The sequence below is a fragment of the Planococcus citri genome, chromosome 1 (assembly GCF_950023065.1).
Source record: "Planococcus citri chromosome 1, ihPlaCitr1.1, whole genome shotgun sequence".
Lineage (NCBI taxonomy): Eukaryota > Metazoa > Arthropoda > Insecta > Hemiptera > Pseudococcidae > Planococcus > Planococcus citri.
Window position 1 is genome coordinate 42,749,172 of NC_088677.1, and position 21,346 is coordinate 42,770,517.

The 21,346-nt window shown below is 33.8% G+C and overlaps 5 protein-coding genes across 7 annotated transcripts in view; 3 read left to right on the top strand and 2 right to left on the bottom strand.

Annotated features, from left to right (window-relative positions):
* Positions 1–1,495: 1,495 nt before the first annotated feature.
* On the top strand, positions 1,496–2,613 carry CRIF (growth arrest and DNA damage-inducible proteins-interacting protein CRIF). The gene has a single exon (XM_065345040.1). It carries the CDS (start codon positions 1,669–1,671, stop codon positions 2,554–2,556), a length of 888 nt encoding a protein of 295 aa, XP_065201112.1. The 5' UTR covers positions 1,496–1,668; the 3' UTR covers positions 2,557–2,613.
* A 1,413-nt stretch (positions 2,614–4,026) lies between these two features.
* Positions 4,027–8,384, top strand: LOC135832056 (alpha-N-acetylgalactosaminidase-like). Its single transcript, XM_065345038.1, has 10 exons — positions 4,027–4,305; positions 5,439–5,622; positions 5,729–5,903; positions 5,974–6,148; positions 6,653–6,747; positions 6,819–6,980; positions 7,049–7,246; positions 7,330–7,494; positions 7,628–7,712; positions 8,183–8,384. The coding sequence occupies exons 2-10, from the start codon at positions 5,453–5,455 to the stop codon at positions 8,227–8,229; spliced, it is 1,272 nt and encodes a 423-aa protein (XP_065201110.1). The 5' UTR covers positions 4,027–4,305; positions 5,439–5,452; the 3' UTR covers positions 8,230–8,384.
* A 1,194-nt stretch (positions 8,385–9,578) lies between these two features.
* Positions 9,579–12,204, top strand: LOC135832055 (alpha-N-acetylgalactosaminidase-like). 3 transcript variants are annotated; one of them, XM_065345034.1, is made up of 10 exons: positions 9,579–9,755; positions 9,849–10,013; positions 10,091–10,265; positions 10,341–10,515; positions 10,586–10,683; positions 10,929–11,090; positions 11,165–11,362; positions 11,436–11,597; positions 11,684–11,765; positions 11,835–12,204. In XM_065345034.1, the coding sequence occupies exons 1-10, from the start codon at positions 9,748–9,750 to the stop codon at positions 11,933–11,935; spliced, it is 1,326 nt and encodes a 441-aa protein (XP_065201106.1). In that variant the 5' UTR covers positions 9,579–9,747; the 3' UTR covers positions 11,936–12,204. The 3 variants fall into 3 exon arrangements, with proteins under 3 accessions (XP_065201106.1, XP_065201107.1, XP_065201108.1); XM_065345035.1 differs by having other exon boundaries at positions 10,589–10,683; XM_065345036.1 differs by lacking the exon at positions 9,849–10,013.
* On the bottom strand, positions 11,672–14,349 carry Art3 (arginine methyltransferase 3). Its single transcript, XM_065345033.1, has 7 exons — positions 13,760–14,349; positions 13,573–13,685; positions 13,318–13,509; positions 12,890–13,077; positions 12,582–12,808; positions 12,152–12,511; positions 11,672–12,082 (listed from the first exon to the last, which is right to left on the bottom strand). Exons 1-7 carry the CDS (start codon positions 14,103–14,105, stop codon positions 11,973–11,975), a joined length of 1,536 nt encoding a protein of 511 aa, XP_065201105.1. The 5' UTR covers positions 14,106–14,349; the 3' UTR covers positions 11,672–11,972.
* Positions 14,350–15,911: 1,562 nt separating this feature from the next.
* The window catches only part of LOC135832059 (high mobility group protein DSP1-like), a 41,244-nt gene continuing 35,809 nt past the window's right edge, over positions 15,912–21,346 (bottom strand). The window contains exons 3-5 of the mRNA XM_065345041.1: positions 19,476–19,636; positions 17,568–17,742; positions 15,912–17,482 (exon numbers count right to left, since the gene is read on the bottom strand). Of these exons, the coding sequence (XP_065201113.1) occupies positions 17,366–17,482; positions 17,568–17,742; positions 19,476–19,636 (453 nt within the window). The 3' untranslated portion in view covers positions 15,912–17,365. The remainder of the gene's footprint in view (positions 17,483–17,567; positions 17,743–19,475; positions 19,637–21,346) is intronic.

The window sequence follows — 21,346 nt, forward strand, 5'->3', positions numbered from 1 at the left end:
AAATCAGAATGTTAAATAGGTATATGTATATACATACTTTAATTTATCACTGGGTCTTCTTCGCATCAAGATAATCAATTTGATTGCGTTGTATGCAGATTGCAAATGAAATTTCTGTATTCTTAATTTCTTCGCTGTTGAGATTCGGCATTCGTCTTCAATAAGTATTTTTTAAAAAAGCGAATTTAAAAATTAAAAATCGATATGCGGAGTAAAGATCGAATAGGAATAGAAGTTTGATCGTCCATTATTTTTTTTTTCTTGTATAAATATAAAACCAAAACAAGAACTAATAATTACTCGCCACAAAATTAAAAAAAGTTTCTATGATCAACGCTACACGTACACAAAGATGCATTATCGATAATAATGCTGAACTCATCAAAACTAATTCAATTCAAATTCATGTAATGTAGTTGATTTGATCGTTCCTTCTTTTTCGTAAATTCTTATTTCTTATGTAAGTACTTAGTACTTACCTGTTTATGTCATTTTTACATTTTAGCCAAGTTTTTATAACAATGCGTTAATAAAGCGTTTTTAACGAAAGTATGTTGAATGTAGCTGCAACTCAACATATACTCACGAAACCGTTCCCAACACTCTAGATTAAACGTCGAATTTAATTTATCATTTTCGTTGAGAATTGAACTGTAGAAAAGTTTACTATGGGTATAGTACATATATGTGACTCGCTCTGACAACATCGGCCATTTCGACATAATTAGAAAAAAATTTTTTTTTGAAAAATCTGATCTTTCAAGTTCAACCCCTAAAATTCATTTTAAACGTCATTATTTTGGACACATCTTTTTTTCGTCGATATGGTCGATTTTGTCAGAGCGCCGAGCGGGTCACATATATTATTTTCCATTTGTTTGTTTTCTCAATGAAATTTTCAGAATTTCAGTTTGTTTTTCAAAATGAAAAATATAATTCTTGGGTCATGGATCTCCGAGCAGAATGATGCTGAGTGTTGTGAATTGACGAGTGTCAGTGCGGTGCTAGGTACATTGCTATCACTACACTAAGTACCATTTTATTACCATCAGAATCAGAAATCAGACCATCACTATAGGATGGAGAAATACCAATAATGAGATTTTTGACGAAATTTGAGGTTCATTTTCTGAGCGAGAGCAAAGCAGGGAAGGCAATGAGGGGAATGGCCCGTGGGAAATGAAATGAAAAATATAAAATAACACAACAAATTTGAAAATTATTATAAAATTGTTGAAATGAAAAGTTTGTGTTTCATCGGTTATCGTGTACTTAGGACTTGATTTTATTCATTTTTAATTTTTTAATAAGCGTTTTTACTTTTACTTTATTACCAAAATTAAAATTAAAATTTTAAACGTCATTTTTCAAAAAAGATAAAAAGATGATTATATTCAGCTTCAATTCAAATCAAATCAACAAATTTGATTGGTTGCTTAGCTTATCATCCTGTTTTCTGATTGGATATCAATAATATCATGCTTCACGTATTTTACTCGTGGACACGGCTCTCACGTCCTCACGGCAAAAACAAATTTTTTTATCATTCGAAATTCATTCATCGCAGTGATAATAAAACCGAATTCAAATTTCGTTTCAACTAAGTAGAAGTTCCAGCATATTTTTCTTTCAATTTTTCCGTATAGTAAGCTTTGTTTTGATGTGAATATGATATCAGTGGTGCAACTAATATGTAATAATGCGCGTACCAGAATTCATTCAAGGAAACCCCTTCCTTTATTGAGTCGAATTCATCGTGTCCAGTTTTCGGAAGCAAGTTCAGCACCAAGCGAAGATCCATCGGAACAATCTATATTACCGCCTGAGAATGAAGAAATTATAATGTCCGAAGAAGAACTGATGAAAAAAAGAGATATATCGAGATTAACTCCCGAACGTCGTGCAATTGTACATAATAAACCTTTGCCGTTCAATTGTGATGGCACAAAATACAAATTTCAACAAAGTCTAGCTTTTCAGCGTCATTTATACGGTAAATACGGTAGCGGTATCGGTGTAGATCCCGCTGTATGTTTCATGACGAAAGAAGAAATGGACGAGTTTCGAGAATACGAAAAAGTAGCTAGTCCCGAGCATATTTTAGAAGTACGCAAACGGAAATTAGAAGAATTGGCTGAAGAGAAAAGGCAATATAGAATTCGAGAGGAACACTACGATAAAATGATGGCCTCGATGGAAGAACATAAGAAAAAAATACGTGAAAAGATTTTGAGTAAAATCGCTGACGCCGAGGAAGCGAAAAGAAAAAGAGACGCTTTACTGGAAGAAGTTAAACGTCATTTTGGCTATACTATTGATCCCAAAGATGAAAAATTCCAGCTCATGTTAGAACAGAAAGAAAAAGAACAGAAAAAGTTAAGGAAAGAATTGAAAAAGAAGAAGAGAGAAGAATTTTTCATGGCGAAATTAGCTTCTTTGGAAAGTGGACCAGAAAATCCATCTGATAAACAAACCAAAGCATCTAAACAAGAAGAAAATGCTGCCAGAGATGATGATGAGAAAGATTCCGACGATGAGAACGAAAAAGAAAAGTGATTTAGTTGTACGAAAATGTTTCTTAATGTAAAATAAAACGTATTGTTTTCATTACAATCATTTTTTTGAAGTCATACAATAATTTTTACAATTTAAAATGATTATTTATTTTCGGTATAAAAATTACAATTCCTCAAGAGTTCACTTTTGAAATAACCGTAAACGCTGTTCTAAACCATGAAACGAATTTACCTACATTTATTCACCGACCATCGTTAATATATTTCTTGCATCCGTAAATTTTACGAACAAGAGCCTAAAATTTAAAAAAAAATGGAAATATAGAGTTATCCATAATGAATTCAATTTTTATTTCAATTAATAAACTGATTAGCGTCATTACCTGGTTGTCGTAATACATCTGTTGCTGTTTTCTAGCTCGGTTAATGTATGAACTCGGAGTATAAGATGTAGGCCTGATGTCTGTATTATTGTGCAATGATGGACGAAAAGCAATCAAAATCAGTTTTTTGTATAAAATTTCATTATCTTGCATAATTTTTCTACTTCTGTCATTTGTGAAACTCATGTTTAAACGTTTCCTTATTGTTAAAAAAAAAAATCAAATTTTATTTTTAATTTCGAGCCAAAATTGAGTAGGTGCGTATAATATTTCCTAACCTATATTAGAAAATTGAGGAACTCTTTGTACTCACCTCATGAATGGTCACAGCTACGTAGATACAATTCTTGAAAACAATTTTTTGGCAAAATTTTCAATCTTGGTTAATAAATGTTTGCAAAGTATTCATAAGTTTGAGAAAGAAAATTACGACAGAATATAGGTATTGGCATTGCGTGAAACGAGAACTTTCCGGTACCTATGTATCCATATCGACAAATTATTTTCAGGTGTGTAGGGTCAATAAACGTCGTGTAGGTAGTAATTCTACCCCCGAAAACTAGGTTATTTAAATGAATTGAAAACAAATTACACTACCTACCCTACATTCACCAGCTATCGTTCAATACCTTTGATGGTTCAATTTCGTTCCCATCGCAAACGTTATTTTGTATCATTAAATAATAAGCGGCTGTAGAAAAAACCACCGCGTTTTATTCCTTAATGTAAAATGATTGCTTATTCGTATACCTCCAGCTTCCTATTTATTTTTCCATTTAAATAAACTCCAGCGAACCTTATCTGAAATTCATTCAATTTGGTCACATGCTTTCGTATTTAAGAATTTATTTTGAAACGCTAATCTTATATTTTTTATGCCAATGCCAGATACAAAACATGAAAAATATTAGCAGGAAGCACACTATCCTATCTCATTGCTTAGATGATTGAGACCATTAAACCTAATTAATCGTAAAAACTATTGAGCCTGCAAGCTGATACCATCCACGTTGTTACTTTTTCAATTTTTACGTTTCCGTTTTAAAATTTTTTGAATACCTACCAATCCAAAGACGATTTTAATTTAATACACGTTCATACAATGTGAGATAATTAATCTAACAAAAGAACAAAGCAACATATTAGGCTACCCGATACAAGAAAAATAGCGCCATGCAAATTCAAAAACAAAGATTATAATTGAGGTCATCTTGAAGCTTGGAGCCCAACGAGAACATTTATCACGTCTGATACGCGAGTCGAGTGGTAGGGAAGTTTTAAAAGCGCCGGCTAGGAGGATAATCTCAAAGAAACGCGTTACATGATATCCATCGAATTGATGCACATCGGAGTGTAGTTTTCCGTGAATTAAAATCTGGTGTCTTTTTCAACTTGAATAGGCAGAGGTAAGTTTTTTAGATTGATTAGCATCTATAAGTACATATTACATTTTGTCCGAGCGCTTTCAAAATTTTCAAATTTTTCAACATTTCTGCAAGTGCTTAGAAAAGTTGTGTTATTGCGTTATTGATTAGTCGACGAACAGGTTCTTCAATTTTCAAAACACTTTGATTTTATAATTATGTAAATACATTATCAAAAATGTGTTTTATTCGTTAAAAAAATTTTAATTAAAATTTAGAAAAAAAACTGCAACGTGATTTGTTTGATCGCAACAATTTTTTATCGTTTTTAAAAATTTTGTTGGTCTGCTTAGTAATTTTTTGATGATTCAATAATTCCAAAAAAAATTACGGACTATGTTGAACAAAACTAAAAAAAATGTTTGCATCCTATCCCATTTTTAGTAATTTTCTTACCTACTTGATTAATTATGCCTTCAGTTTACAGATTTTTAAAAATTTTACTTTTAATAAACCAAATATTATAAGAATAAGACAGTAGGTATTGATGAAATCACTCCTATACTTACCAACTTCTCGTTTCTTAAAAAAAATCTGAGGTATGTATACGTATAGCAAAACTTTTGGATCCTAAGATAGATTTATGAAAAATATGAAATTATTAGTACCTATTCAAAAAAATGACGATAGCAACTAAATGAATACAAGTAACAATAATTTATGACCTTGGATGAAATTTCTCAGCTTCGTCGCAGTCTATAGCATTTATTTGACAGCTACCTAATTAGTTTAGTTGGCAACAAATTTTCTTCCTTAAAGATTCGTAAGATTTCTCTATCAACACACTACAGTTGAATGAACGTGATCAAACTGTGTTCGTTGGACTGTAAATATGTATAATCCATACCTACTTATCAACGATCGGAAGTTTCAATAACCTTCATTATTTCGACTAGATATTTTTAAAATTTTCACTAACATTTTTTCATGTACGTACCTCAACCCCCTACCCAACTCCAACCATCTACATACATAGGTTCGGAACAAAACATCACTCTTACTCATATCATAAACATTAGCTTATCAAGGCATTTGCTCGTAAACATAAAATTCGTTGAAATACATTCGCATCGCATTAATACTCGTATACTCACTTGTATGTACATACGTTGTAGCACGTTACTTGAACATGGAACGAAACATACATGTGCTGTTATTGATAATATGTGGGAATATATTTTGGAAAACGTGTTTGGCACTGGATAATGGACTGGCTTTGACCCCTCCGATGGGTTGGATGGCTTGGCAGCGATACAGATGCGTAATTGATTGCGATAGATTTCCAAATGAATGCATAAGGTAAATACAGAATACAGATGAATATTTCTAGATAAATATAATAATTAATTATTTTAAATACAGATAACCAATTAGATACCTACCTATTTGTCATTTTGTTTGATAGCGAAAAGTTATTCAAGGATGTGGCCGATTTAATGGTTAGCGAAGGATATAAAGATGCCGGCTACGAATATTTAATAATCGACGATTGCTGGTTAGAAAAAAATAGAACAGCCGATGGTAAATTGCAGCCAGATAGGAAACGGTTTCCCAGCGGAATGAAGAGTTTAGCAGATTACGTAGGTGATGAAATTCCAATTAGGTATATTTCAAAATCTAGCATACCTATCCAACGGTTTTCCTATTTAGGTGCACTCGAAAGGACTGAAATTTGGTTTATATGAAGACTATGGAAATAAAACTTGCGAAGGATATCCTGGTATTCTTGGTCATATGGAGGAAGATGCTAAGACACTAGCAGAATGGGAAATTGATTATTTGAAATTGGATGGATGTTATTCGAGTGTTTTTGATATGGAACAAGGTGAGTAAGATAAATAAACAATATGATCGTACGGTAGGTAATACACGAAAAAATCTTGGAAATCGCAAGAAAAAGAATGCCACGGAATTTTTAATTCGCTTTGGATCTTTTCCAAAAAGCAGCAACCAAATTGAGTTTATTCATGAACATGATAAATAAAATACCCGGTCTCGAGCATCTTACAGCGAAGTTGTTTGCGTATAGCGATTTTTATCTGAATTCAGGTTGTCGTAAATTCACAATATTCCATTCGAGTCAGCTAGAGTTGTTCGTGACATTTCATAGAAAATAATTTTTATAAGAACCTGACTAATTCACATTCCTGCTTTCATTAACAAAATACTTGATAATGCTACAGTTTTACCTACAGCAGGCGAGAGTTCATTCACATCAGATGCACACAATAAAAATACACGTGCCTTCAATGCACGGAAAATCAAACGAGGAAATATTTACAAAAATTATACGTACTCGAATAATTTTTTTTTACTTATTTGTTATCAGGTTATCCAGAGTTTGGAAGAATTCTGAACAAAACAGGAAGACCGATCGTATACTCGTGTAGCTGGCCTGCTTATCAAGAGTACTCCGGCATGAAGGTAATCTGAAACTTTAACGAGTAGGTACCTAACCACAAGATACACAGAGTCATTAAAATTATCTATTTCAGATTAATTACGAATCTATGGCGAAACACTGCAATTTATGGAGAAATTACGACGATATTCAAGATTCGTACGCTAGTGTAACCAATATAATGGATTATTTCGCGATGAAGCAAGATTTTTGGCAACCTTATGCAGGTCCAGGACATTGGAACGACCCAGACATGGTAAATAAAAATCTTACCATTACTTAGGTACCTACCTACCTACGTACTTTTATTCTTTGGTTTTGCAGTTGCTTATCGGAAATTTCGGCTTGAGCTACGAACAAAGTAAAGCTCAAATGGCAGTATGGGCAATTTTAGCAGCACCTTTGCTCATCTCGGCAGATTTACGAAATATGAAACCAGAATTAAAAGCTATTCTGCAAAACAAAGATATCATTGCAGTGAATCAAGATCCACTTGGAATCCAAGGTCGCAGAGTGTATAGAGTACGTGCAAATATTCAAATTATTGCCCTGAAAGTAACAATAGGATTGGTCTCATCATAATTGTGTAAATCGATTTTATACAGGAAAAAAGCATCGATATTTGGGTAAAACCAATCACACCCGTGATTAAGGGATATCATTCTCATGCTGTCGCATTTGTGAGCCGTCGCAGCGACGGTACTCCGTATTCCTACAACATTACTCTGGAGAACATTGGATTACTGAATCCAGATGGATATAAATTCAAGGTTAATACCAATGAGCTATTTCATTTTTGTAGGCCTACATTGTTCATTAAAAAAATCAGTGAATCAAGATAGGTATCTATATATGAATTTAACTTACCAAACATTGGAATGAATTCCATCAATTTTGTTACAGGATCTCTTTACGCCAACCCAACAGGAATCTTCTACATTTGTTTTGAAACCAAAATCGTACATAAATGTCCGAATCAACCCGTCCGGTAAGCATTTATTCGAAATCGATTCAATAGGTACTTAGCAATACTAGGATTTTCATTTTTTTTGAAAGATAAGTATCTTAACTATAATCGTGCATCGAAAAATTAAATTGAGTACCGAAGATCATCATCGTGACAGAAAATCACAGAAACACGACAGAAATAGGCAATTTTCACGATGAAACGAAAAATGCGCGGGAAAACAATTCACACATGGCAAAAAAATATTTCAAACTTTCAACGATAAAAAAAGGAGTGCGCGCGACAACAATGCTCAAACGATGAATTGACCTTGTAAGAGGCACAGGGGGGATACAGAGGGGTTGAATAAAAAGTACGTCCAATACTCAAACTCTGCGCTTCAAGACTCAAGTCTCAAGTCTTCAACTTATGTAGAATAAGATGATTAACAATACGTATAAACCTATTTTTGCTACATGCTTCAAAATTGAATTTTTTTTTTTTTTTTACAGGTGCAGCATTTTACAAAGCGATTTCGTTGGCAAAAGAAGAATTGTAAGATCAGATTATGAAACAGATTACGAAAAAATAGAACATTTTATTCGATTAATATCAATTGTGATGATTCGTATGCTAATTATAGCAATTTTTATCTCATGACCTAAGACTGAATTGACTGTAGGTACGTATGTAATAAAATTTCATACATCGGAAGACTGATCTTATTTCTAGCTCATGAGTCATGAATACTCAACTTCTCTGATAAATCTTTTAAAAAATAAAACTTTTGAACAATCTAAAAATATAATATACGTACCTAAATACTACTCATTGGAGTTTATAAGTATCAACAATAAAACAGAAAACAATATTGAATAATCATACTATCCCAAAATCTTTCAAAAATAAAATGTCGAGAAATATTCACTAAAAGAATGATGAAATCATTAGGTATTTTTGGGTAACTTCAAACTTGTAAACATCTCACACGTACCTCTTTGAGACATTGAAATTCGTCACAGGAAACGAAATCAAATTTTTTGTATGCCTTTACACAAGCCACACATCATACGACAGTGTTTAAGTAGCGCTAATGATCATCAATAAATCAAAAAAAGGCCTTAGTTGATGACGGAGACGATGATGAAATTGAAAGGTTTGTTTAAGAAACCATCAATGTCAAAATTTATAAAAAAAAAATTGATAACTGTTTTCGAAAAGAAAATGTGACGAGAAAAACAGTAATGAAAATTGAAACCGCAAAATCACGTTTTCATCAATTTATTTTTAATGTCAAAGCTACCTACGCATTTCACCTGGTCCATTTAAAAAACTCGCCCTAGTCAAGTCAACATTTTTAGGACAGGAAAAATGAGAACACATAATTTTTTTGCATTTTCTGGATTTTGACAGAATTTGATGAACAACCTGCTGTCTCAAAATTAAATTTTCATCTTTAAATTTGATTGGCGTGCGCCACTTTGGCCTTCTACACAATCTGATATTTTTGACATTGGAGGGTTTTTAAACGAACTCTCAATTGGATCCTCTGGGAGGGGCACCGATGATGAAAATCTCACTGCGATAGCGTAAATTTCTTCTCAACCATTCAAATCCAACGTTTCTAAACCAAGCTTAAACCATGTTTAGAACCCAGCATCGCGATGAACGATTACAGAAATCGTTAGACTTCGAGAGCATAATATACTGACATTATTACATGCATCATCAGCGAATAATTATGTTTATACATCTGCTAAAAAACCCATAGACAATTCACCTCCAAGGTAAACCGAATTAAACAGCTTCAAACAATTAATTAGATTATTCAAACTTCAACAATTATTATTCGAGGTGTAAGCACAAATTTAAAATAATATCAACACACATTTAGCAAATAAACGGACAAGCATATGTTCGTAGTTTTTTGAAGCACTTCGTTAGTAAGGTGTGTGTTGCTGATACTTCATTTTCAAAATAATATAAGCTCAGTCGTTACATTTACTGCATCTGTTGTGTTTGAAAATAGATTCATTTGTTTTTCAAATCTCATCCTGTAATAAACCATCAGAATTTAATGAAAAGGTAAGAAAGAACATACCCATACAATTTTAATGGTCCTTCATTAAAAGAAAAAAAAAGTATATTTTATTTAGAAAAATGGAAATTTTGAATTAGGATGATATGCAACGTAGCGATATTATTTTTACTGTTACGCATTTTTGAAATACAAGCCGCGAGTAATGGTGCCGCTCCAACTCCACCAATGGGATGGTCATCGTGGATGGTATTTAAATGCTACACGTGGTGTTCCTATTATGACAGCAATCCGCTTTGTTACTCGTAATTAAACATTTTAGAATTTGTTTCTTCAATCTATCAGTGATCTTTTAAGAAAAAAAAAACTTTTTTTTTGCCAGAGAAACAAACATAAAACAGGTAGCAGATGCAATGATTACGGGAGGATATTCAGACGCAGGTTACAAATACATAATTTTAGACGATTGCTGGCAAAGTGCAACTCGAACATGGGATGATCGATTAATTGCTGATCCGAACCGATTCCCTAATCAAATGCGAGATTTAGCCTTATACGTACGTATGGAATATTATTTTTTTAAATATCGGAATCATGAGAATAAATCATAATAAAGAGCTTTTCCACAACAGATGCACAATCGAGGTTTAAAGTTCGGAATTTTCAGCGATTTGGGAAAAGTATCCGGACAAGGATTTCCCGGATCGTATGGTCGTTTGGAACAAGACGCCAACACTTTCATTTCGTGGGATGTGGATTACGTGAAAATGAGTGCAGCCTCAGCTGACCCAGCGTTACTGAATTATCGTACGATAATTTCGTTTTAATGCTAATTCTAAAAAAAAAAATTTAAACTGCAGTGGGTATGTTTTATCAGTAGAATACCCCGAATTTGGAGGCTATTTAATGAGATCTCCGAGATCAATTGTATATGCAACAAGTTGGCCCGTTTACAGAACATACAATCAGTACCCTGTAAGCAATATCGTGAATTTTTCAGAATATATTACGAAGATGGAAATATGGCTTTACAGCATTAAATCTCGATAAAAATTAAAAACCATTAATTTCATCATTGTTTTCGAAAACTATTATTAGTTACGTATAATGGTCAATACACCACCGTATCAGTAAAACCATGTTTCCATTTTTTTTCACACAAAATTCATTTCAACCAATTAGAAATATGACACTATATAAATTCATCCAAGTTTTTGTAGATTGATTATACTAGCGTACAAAGAAGTTCGAACACCTGGAGATTTTACGGCGATATGGATGCTAGCTGGCAAACATTGAGAAAAGTGATGGATAATTACACAGCTCAACAAGAAACACTAATAAAAGTAGCCGGACCAGGGGGTTGGAATGATCCGGACGTGGTAGGAATAATTTTAAAAAATATCATGCGACGTTATAACTCGAATTTGGTTTAATTTTTCCTATTATGATCAAGTTACTAGTTGGAAGCCCTGGGCTATCATATGATCAATGTAAGGTTCAAATGGCTATTTGGTGCATAATTGCGGCACCTTTGATCATATCATCGGATATACGAACGTTGACAAATCCTTACAAAGCGATATTGCAAAACAGAGTGGCAATTGGAATCAATCAAGATGTACTAGGACTGCCAGGATATAGAATTTTTACGGTAGTCCAGTTCGGTTAGATAATGAAAAAGAATAAGCAACATGTCATCACATTTCGCCTTGTACATATTATAGAAAAATGGAGTCGACGTATGGATAAGAAAAATTAAACCCGACATAAATGGGCAGTACTCTTACGCATTAGCTTTTGTAAACACATACGAAGATATATCGGTGTCTTTTTCTGTCACTTTGGATGAATTAACTTTGAACAGTAGCAGCGGGTATTACATGAAAGTAATTTTTTACACTCGAAATATTTCAATTGATAACTTCATTACTGCTTCAATTCTGATCAATATTTTAAAAAATACACTTTTCAGGATGTATTTTCGTCAGATACAAGCGCTAAAGGCCCAATAATGATTCCAGCTTCAATATTACAAATGCAAATTAGTCCAACAGGTCTGTTAAAATATGTATATCATCCTTAATACTTTAAAACGATCACAATTTGACAAAAAATTCGCGCAGGTGTGGCATTTTATAAAGCAGAACTTGTAACATCATCATCCACTTCAACAAGAAGTACAGATTTTCAAGTAATTCCAGAGATAATACGATACCGTTATTAAACTGAGCCGGAATCACTTTGGAAAATCGCGAATTTCGTTACTGCAAATCGAAATTATACGTTCGATCATTCGCTTCTATGGTAATTAATAAAGACCTTGTGTTCTTCACATTTCTGCGACAAATCAGTCTCCCGTTCAAATTATCACCTGAAATGACACGAATTTAGCGTAGAAACTCGAATATAAGTAAAATTCCGTACAGAAAATGACGTGTACCTTTCTTTAAAACGATAGGATGCGATATATAAAATATAGTTTGTTTCCAATGAGTAGGCGTACTAAATGAGTCGGTTGAAAATTGCACAGTATTCTCTAATTGAAACAGTACATCGAAATATCCGACAAAAGCAGTGATTGAAGTATCTTCGTTACAAGTGAGATTGAATGACGACGAAAAACTGGTATCTTTCACAGAACACTTATATAGATCGAAGGATGCGATGTTCGAAGACGATGTGACGATATTTTTAGACGGCATCACATCGATAATAACTTCTTTAAGAACTTCGTTTCTTATAGAAGACATCTGGTACCCATGAACATCGTTCCAAAATTCGATGTGGTTTTTGTACCCTTCTGAAATTATCAAAATATTATTTAGAATCGAACAAATCGACTAATTTGAGATCAACGAATTAACGAGTACCTAAATCGTGAGCTCCGCAAATGTACAAATTACATTTATCAGGTAACAACAAACCTCCCGGTTTCAAAAGATTATCTCTTGCGTAGATCAAACTATCAAGCATCCCTTCGAATAACAGAAAATAACCCATCCATTCTGAGATAATTATGTCGACATGGTCAAACGGTAACTTATTGCTTTCAATTTTCGATTTGACTACTTCAACTTTTTCAGTCAATTTGTTCTCTCTAAAAACAGATAATATAGATATATCAATAAAAATCCATTTGTACATCAACCATCATGTGTAAAGATGTCGATTAACTTACCTAATAATATCGACGGTATAAAACGCAATATCAGAATTGTCGACTGCATAAACTTTCTTAGATCCGGCACTAGCTGCAAACATTGACAATATTCCAGTACCACATCCTAAATCTAGAACTATTTTATCGGTGAAAACAGCCTTATTGTCTAAAATGGCATTTTTGTAACTCAAAGTTCGTACGTTATCCTGCGATTAAACGAAATCAGTTACCAATTAATTCAAAATACATTATTACACGACAGGCTGATTAGCACAGAACATCACATGTGATGTAATTCACTTAAGCACCAGACAACTCGACGATGAAAAAGAGGTAAGTCATGCAACTGTTCTTTTTCATCAAGTGAAATTTCAAAGAAGTTCCACATTTTCATAGCGGGTCGTATCGAAAAATGATAATCATATAAACTAAACAAAATAACCTACCGATAACATATCGTAATGAATTCCATGATGACTGTATGATTCAAAATATCCATTATCATTCGTGGAATTTCCGACACAGTTGGCTGGATGGGTATCCATTGCATCGTCATCTTGTAATATCTTATGAACGAATTTCTTCATCTGAATTAGTTGTTCGCTCAACTGAGACAACTGCTCGGTTTTATCTTGCAACTAAAACAAAGAGTTTTTAGTATTCGAACACTATTCAATTCGAATAGACTACTTCAGAATTACTTCTTTTTGCAAATTCAACACCAACTGATTTTTTTCACACGATGAATCACCATGGTTGTTCACAACCGGCAGAATATCATCTCTAGACAAAGCGGAAAAATGTTCTTCGAAATCTGCAAATAAATAACTTCGTAAATAATCACTTAGGTTGTCTCGTTGAATAAGTAAGTATGATTTATCAACTTACCAAACATAAGCCATGGATCGAATTCTTCGACGGGTTTGAAGTACTTATCATCTTCCCATACAGGAGAATCAAGGGTTTTCAAGACTTCACAGGATATGACTTCCTTGCGAATGAAGTTGATCATCTTTATGAAAGAGTAACAATCCATTTGAAACCGATTCATTAGTTTGTGGAAATCAACGTCGTGGGTTTCTTTACAATGTAACAAGGTTGCTTCAACATCATTGAACGTAGAGTCGCAAAATAAACATTTCGCTTTTTCCGATTCGAAATCACCTCCGTCGTAGCTTCCATCGTTGCTACTGGTATCACTTTCTTCGCAAATATCTGCTGTGTATTTGTCCATAATCGCTACATTGAAACATGCAGTAACGTCGTAATGCAATATACTATCACCTGGGTCAACTAATATTCGTGTTTCTTGATTTGCAATCCAATTATTTACACGTTTATATTATAACAATCATTCTGAAATTCACAGTTTTCAATGACTTTTCATAAAAAGGAAAAGGAAAAACATATCAACACGAAGCACGAACATATCAAAAACACGTGGGAAACGCACCTCAGTTTTGTGTTTTGATATGAAATTTGCGCTTGCGCTATAGCAACTAATCAACTATAGTCCTAATAGTACTGGCGTGTTTCGCACTATTGCGCATACTTTCTGCGCATCTGCGTGTGTTATTGGCTTTTGAGGATGATGATTGCACTACATCGTTCTTGTGAAGAAAATTGTACATATGTACATGCATGTAGGCATTTTTGGTAGGTCATAGCCTGTCAGGAAAGGGGGAACTTGACAGGAGACGAGGAGAGGGTGAAACCGAACATTACAAAACTGTCAAAACAACATGACTGTTTCGATTTTTAGAAGGGAAGACACGACAACATAAGCGATATGATTAGAGCTATAATTTCATTTTCAGATTTCAAGATTGCAGCCGCAATGCTACGAAAACAATACCTATTGCAGTGCTTTACTACTAAGTTGACTACTAGAAACTCATCCGGAGTCAGGCATTGACGTAGAGGTATAACGTCAATGGAGTCAGGAGTTATCGGGAATGTCGGGACTCTGGAGCTGATGCGAGAGAGAGGTTAGACCGTTAGAGAGGGTTTCACACTCCCTCCCACCCTATAATTTCTCTGGCAGCATTTCGGCAAAATTTCTCTGAAGTCGGCCAAATTTTGGAAGAGAAATTGTTGAGTTTGCCAACTTTCTCCAACAAACTGCATAAAATTGAAAACTTGGAAGTTAGAATAAAATTCCGACTGAATTTTCAATTTTTCAACTATCGACTGAAAACGCTCGGTTTTTCAAAGCATTATGTGCGCGGAGAAATGCTATAAAAACATCATTTCCAATGTTGAATACTTACTGAAAATTTTTAAAAAATGTTTAGTGCCCTAACGGAATAAAAGAATTTTTGATTTTTTTTATGAATTAAGTACCTATCTGTATTCATTCAAAATTTTTTTAAAGGTGCTGCAATACAGACAATCTGAGATTGTTTTGTCACGAAAAAATTTTAAGTAGCATTTTCAAAATTTTCTATCGGTATTTTTACCCTCCACGCCCACTTTCATGAATCAGCTCGAGTCGGCTCTGCACTCATCAAAAAATTCAAACCCATAACCATCCTCTTCATTGTAATAGAAACTGCTGATAATAATAGTAATTAACGCAAAATAATCATCGATAAAATTTGATACAGAATTATTTGCAATTGCACAGTATACTATCCGAATCTATAATACGATTCATTTTAGAATTTCATGAGGCCAGATTAAGAGCAGATCAAATTCACACAGTACTCCGCAGACGGTAATGAAATGATGTGCAATCAAATCGAGGAACTCATGCTCAATTTGGGATGGAGAATCAATATTTATTTTGCACATGAAGAGTACGTTGTTGTGACGTTGTTCTGAACTGCAGCATCAGCGATTTTCACGCAATTGCACACCTTAAGTGGCGAGGCTACGGGATATGCTAACTGCTAAACTGCACCATCAAAAATTGATAATTATCAAGTGATCACATAGTGCCTTTCCGAAGTTAACAAAACAAAGAAACTCGAATGTACAAAACGTGTACGTAAAAAAAACACAAAACAAAACAACTTCCACTTAATGGAATTCATCAAGCTAATGATCAACTAAAATCACTTTATTTCACGCAGAATCAATCATACAAATACTTGAAATTATAAAAGAAAGTGATACAAACAAATACATTACAAATAACAAACAAATGTTTTATTTAAAAGTATTTAATCCCTAAGAAGTACAAAACATTTGTCATTTCCTTTCATATTTTTCACTTTTCAAATTATAACATAAAAGTAAGATTAAAACTTAGCGTACAAAATAATTTAAATAAAAAAGAAAAACCGTAATGTAAATAAAATACTAAAAACACAAAATCAAAAGTGAATAGACTCGAGAAATTTGTTTTTTCCATAGCTGAATGTAGGAATGTCATAACCAGAATAAAAACGAAACGAATTTTTTTTAATAATTATGGCCAAGCGTAAAAATTTAACATACCATTTACTAGAAAACGTACGTACAGTTAAAACATAAAAATTGAAGAAATGCAATAAGAAATAAGAGGAAATAATAATTAAAAATTAATATTACTTTGCAGATTTTCATTCAGTACAAAAATAATCCTGCGTAATATAATGGTATTCCAAGTAAAGAGTAAGTTTACTGATGTCGCCTTCGTTTTCAATTACTTTATATGCAGGTACGTCTAACTTTTCATATCATAAACAAAATAATACGATATTTTGTAAGTTCTAAAGACATCGTGCTACGTATTAAAATGCTGTAAACTGTTTTTTTATTCTTTTCAAATTAAAATCGAAACGTCAAAGTGACGTGTTTTGATAGATTATTACTCGGTAACACCGAAAAAACAAATTTTACCGGTAAAACTAGGATTAACCTATATACAAAAAAAGAACACTACATTATATTTACAACATTTTTTTGAAGAAATACGCACTTACGAAAAACCTGCAAAATAGGATTCATTTTGGATCTTGTAAAACTATATAATCAGTAAAAAAAAGAGAACAGAAAAACAGAACGATAAAAAGCCTAATATTGATAAATTTAACCAAAATGTTTCATGATACCTTACTCGTCTACGCCTTCGAACAATAATAATCGGCGACACATCGTTCATTCATTACCTGGATAGACACTTTCAAAACATGATTCACCTTATAAAAATTGATAGGAAACAATACAGAAATGAAAATCGTTAATATCTGAAGATTTTAAAAAGTTAACCAATACGAAACTACCTATGTTTAAATTGAAAAAGGGAAAAAATTATTCTGTTTCCATTCGTGAAATAGTAAAATGTTGCGCGCAATATGCTTATACTTTTTTTCGAACTGTAAATCCTGTACACGTATTATTATGGTGAACAAAGAGTATTCTGTATATACATTTCCTTAATTACTATAACATAGAAATATACCTACATAATAAATTAGAAAAAAAATCAGTTCTCAAATTTTTTACTGTTTTCAATAACTTTTTTTGAATTTTTTTTCTTTTTCATTTATACTTTATCGATATTACAGTTTAATCGTCGTCATCTTCCTCATCGTCGTCGTTATCATCACCGTCGCTTTCTTGTTTTAAAATTGGCTCGGAAACAGGAACCCCTGGTTTTGATTTCTTTTTGTACTCCATCATTTCCTGAAACAAGCGAAGTTTGAGTAAAAAAAAAAATTGAAAATGCAATTTTCATCGAAAGTCGATTCTTTCGCATTCGTCTACTTACTCTTTCATATCGAGCTTTGTCTTTTTCAGCCATAGCTTCGTATTTTTGTTTAGTGTGTGGTTCGGCATCAGCCCATTTACGGCCTAATTCTTTAGCAATATCTCCCACACCGTAATCTGGGTTATTTGCTTTAACTTGACCACGTTCGTCGTTGCAAAACCAGAAGAAAGCAGATCTGTGCAAAAACAAAAACATATATTTTAATTTACCAACTGTCACGTAGCGACGTAAAATCGCCTCGCGACGCTACTGCTCCGCCGCTGGGGAGATGACGGCAGCGAGGCGGCGCGACGCGGTGTCAAAAGTTCTCGTTGCATTCGAGTATAAAAATTTATAAAAATCTACCAAAAACTATACGAATAAAACGGCGAAAAATTTATGCTCCAATAAAACAAATGGCTTTTATTCATTTACAATAACTAAATCGTGTCTATAGCTCTATACAGCCGTGGTGACGGTGGAAATATTTTCCTTAACAGCATTTTTCATTGCTTTTTACCAACGCTTATCTTTTCTTTCAACATTTCGCTCGAACGAGTCGAAACAGTCGTCGATTTCATTTCGTAAATTTTTTCATAAGCGCGACTAGACAAAAGACAAAATAGTGAAAAACTTTCGCCGATCATGCTATAAATCTATTTTTAATATTCCGACTATTTTCGACAAGGTTTACGTAAGCTCATCATCATAAGCATATCGTGACTCATCGAATACAACATTTTTCAAGTTCACTTATCAAATTTGTCTACCAACTTCTCTTTGTTTTTCTTTTCAAAATGAGAAAAAACTTCGAAAAAAAAACAAGTAAAAATAAGGTCAACGAGCCTATTAAAAATTTCAATGCTGCCAACGTCGTCGTCGAGATTTTTTTACACCGACACTTGTGTTCCGCGACAATGGTCGATGATAAATCGTCAAAAGACATTCATTCGTAATTTTTCTATTTTTTCGACTTTCAGACATTGAAAAGTTTTTCAACAACTAGAAACATTATCCGAGTTATTGGCGCTTTTCGAATGTTCAATCTTCTAATAAACAGAGACTCGATTAACCTTGAGGAAAAAATTTTTGATACCTTTTGGACGCACATTTTTAGAAGTTTAACGAAGGATGCCGAACAAAAAAACTCAATTAAATGGGATGATGATGAAAACCAAATTCAAAAATCCGAACAGGAATTTGCTACTAAAAAATTCAACTGATGTGTTTTTTGATTGATAATGAAAATTTTAATATTTTCGGAGTCTTGCTCGAGCTGTACGACCGCCTCCTCTATCCCTGGCCCCTCTCCTCTTTAAATTCTCCGAAACGAATTAGGCTTTGCACAATGTTTTTCCTGGACTTTTATCAAGACATTAATTTTCAACTCCTTCCGGCGCCTCCCCCATCACAATCAGAATTCAGTACAAATTGATATGTTATTAAGATATCCATCTACGGAGGTACTAAATTATATGAACGCGTATCATATCGTTTCTTGAGCTGAATTTTGGACTTTTTTGATATATTTTAATTTCGCTACACGGGTACACAACGCCAAGATTGGAGGAGCGAAACAAAATTTATGTTATGGCATTTCGCTAGCAAAGGATTCATTCGGTCAGGCCAAAAAAGGGTATTGATTTGAATTTTCAAAAAGCTGTAGGCTAAAAATTGTCTATCTTCTCGGGTAGATTCCACCAGCGTGTGAGGGTAACGCTTCCAATGGAAGGTTCACTCTGACACGCCGATGGGCCCTCCGCTAGCGGAATCATGTTCAAAATCAAGCGTTCGAAACCGTTAAAAAACCTTTACGTCTTCAGTTTTCTAACCAGCTTCGTCGTATACTTATAATTTATCAAACATCGACCAATAACAATAGCAAAATTATATGTACAATTTCTTGTTGTGATTACAATATATACTTACAGAGATCTTTTAGGAGCATTAGGATCTTTAATTTGTTTCCTTTTTTTACCGCGTATCTTTTCGCCTTTCGGTGGTACGTAACTCTGCATTTCGGTATCGTAACGTTTCTTATCTTTATCGGCCATTTCATGGAACCTTTTTTTTTCTTTATCTGACATCGTCTGTAGGGAAAACAACAACAAAAACCATTAAATTAACTCGTGTAAAGAAATTTTCACGTTTTCACACACAAAAAAAAAGAGTAAAAAAAGTTTCGCAGCAATGTAATTAGCAGCAGTACGCGCTTTGGCCCCGTTCGTAATCAATTTTTCAACAAAAAATGACGCTTTTAATTCGCTCGTCGTCATTTACGAATTACGAACTAGCGCTTATTATAAATTACGTCATAAATAATCGTCGCCATTACCGCATTACGAACGCGTGCATGTAGTACTACGCATTCTCAAGTTATATATTACACAGCACAGCTCACAGCAGCGTGCTCTTTTACCGCCGCCTGCTCCTTCGCACACATTCTATACATTATACATAAGTTAAAACATAAACGTAATAGGCATTTTTCATTAATACGCCCGCCAATATAATCTCTTCCTTTCTCTCTCATTGAAAAATTACTACATTCGAAATAAATCTATCAAAAGGTGTGTAATTATCGTCGATTGATTCTTTTTATACTCCTCATACTGCTGCTCTATAAATACCGGCTGCGGTGATCACAACTCTCTCGTAATGGTTAATTTTTTGAATATATAATGCATTCGATAGCGACCAACACGCAAATTAACCTTTGTTTGTGTTTTCGAATAAACAAAACAGAACGATATTCAATTTGACCAAGGAAATCGATCACGACAAAATCAAAAAACTCTACGCGCAGTTGAGAAATTCAGAAGTGATTATCATCGACCAGGACGAAACTTTCCCTTGGCTAACATGTATGTAAGTATGTCGTAGGTACTCTCAACATTTATTGTTTTTTTCTGAAGAGGAGGAGAAGGGGGCAAGAGGCAGCGACATCCCCTATTTTCGATGTAACAGGGCTTTCATAAGACGTTTTGAAAAAAAATGAAGACTCGTGAGCTGAAGCAGGACATTTGCGGAATTGAATATTGAATGGCAGGAAAGAACCAATACTTTTTTTCAATACAATCCAGATTTCTCAGGAAAGTAATGAAGTGCGCGGGGGGAGGAGAGGGATGCTGGAATTATATATATTTTTAGCAGTCCATTACTACTAGTCACATGGAACAATATTTTACCTATTGGAAAAACAGAAGTAAGAAAATGAAAATTACGAGCTTGGACCATTTGACATTTTAGCGCTCCTAGCGGTGAAAAAAAATGGGTGTAGGTGCATCTACATATTTTTATCAAAGTGTCCTCTTCACGATGACGTGATCAGTTTCAACTTGGATGATTACAAGGTACCGGCGTCCCTGAACATTTACTTGGAGAGGGGACGCTGTATCTTGGGAAAGGGTTGAGAAGTCAAAATCCCCAAAAGGTAAATCAAGGGTACCCTCTCCGGATGTACATACCAAATTTCAGCTTCCCAGATAAATTTGGAAGGGTGCTGTAGAGTTTACAACATTTTCATTGTTACTTCACACTCTCCTTCTCTAAAATTTCAAGAGTTGCGAGTAAAATTGGGTAAACTTGTGTCTTTTTTCTTGCTTTCCTGATTACATGAAAGACAATGACAGGTGAAGTAGCAACCTTTACCAATATAGTTTCGATAAAATGTGAACTCATCGATCTTTCATGACCAAAATACGTTCATTTTTTCAAGCTACCGTGAGTATGCATCAAGAATAAAGAGTGTGGGACCCAGCACGTGAACTTCCCCTTCATACGCTACCTTGTTCTTCTTT

What these genes read in the sequence shown, in the direction of transcription:
- CRIF (XM_065345040.1), top strand. Translation starts at nt 1,669, where the DNA reads ATGATATCAGTGGTGCAACTAATATGTAATAATGCGCGTACCAGAATT.
- LOC135832056 (XM_065345038.1), top strand. Translation starts at nt 5,453, where the DNA reads ATGGAACGAAACATACATGTGCTGTTATTGATAATATGTGGGAATATA. An exon ending in TGTTTTTGATATGGAACAAG is followed by an intron (nt 6,149 to 6,652) that starts GTGAGTAAGATA and finishes ATTTGTTATCAG; the next exon opens with GTTATCCAGAGTTTGGAAGA. An exon ending in ATTGGAACGACCCAGACATG is followed by an intron (nt 6,981 to 7,048) that starts GTAAATAAAAAT and finishes TTGGTTTTGCAG; the next exon opens with TTGCTTATCGGAAATTTCGG.
- LOC135832055 (XM_065345034.1), top strand. An exon ending in TGCGAGATTTAGCCTTATAC is followed by an intron (nt 10,266 to 10,340) that starts GTACGTATGGAA and finishes TTTCCACAACAG; the next exon opens with ATGCACAATCGAGGTTTAAA. An exon ending in GTTGGAATGATCCGGACGTG is followed by an intron (nt 11,091 to 11,164) that starts GTAGGAATAATT and finishes ATTATGATCAAG; the next exon opens with TTACTAGTTGGAAGCCCTGG.
- Art3 (XM_065345033.1), bottom strand. Translation starts at nt 14,105, where the DNA reads ATGGACAAATACACAGCAGATATTTGCGAAGAAAGTGATACCAGTAGC. An exon ending in TGTTGAATTTGCAAAAAGAA is followed by an intron (nt 13,510 to 13,572) that starts GTAATTCTGAAG and finishes TCTTTGTTTTAG; the next exon opens with TTGCAAGATAAAACCGAGCA. An exon ending in TTCATTACGATATGTTATCG is followed by an intron (nt 13,078 to 13,317) that starts GTAGGTTATTTT and finishes GTTTAATCGCAG; the next exon opens with GATAACGTACGAACTTTGAG.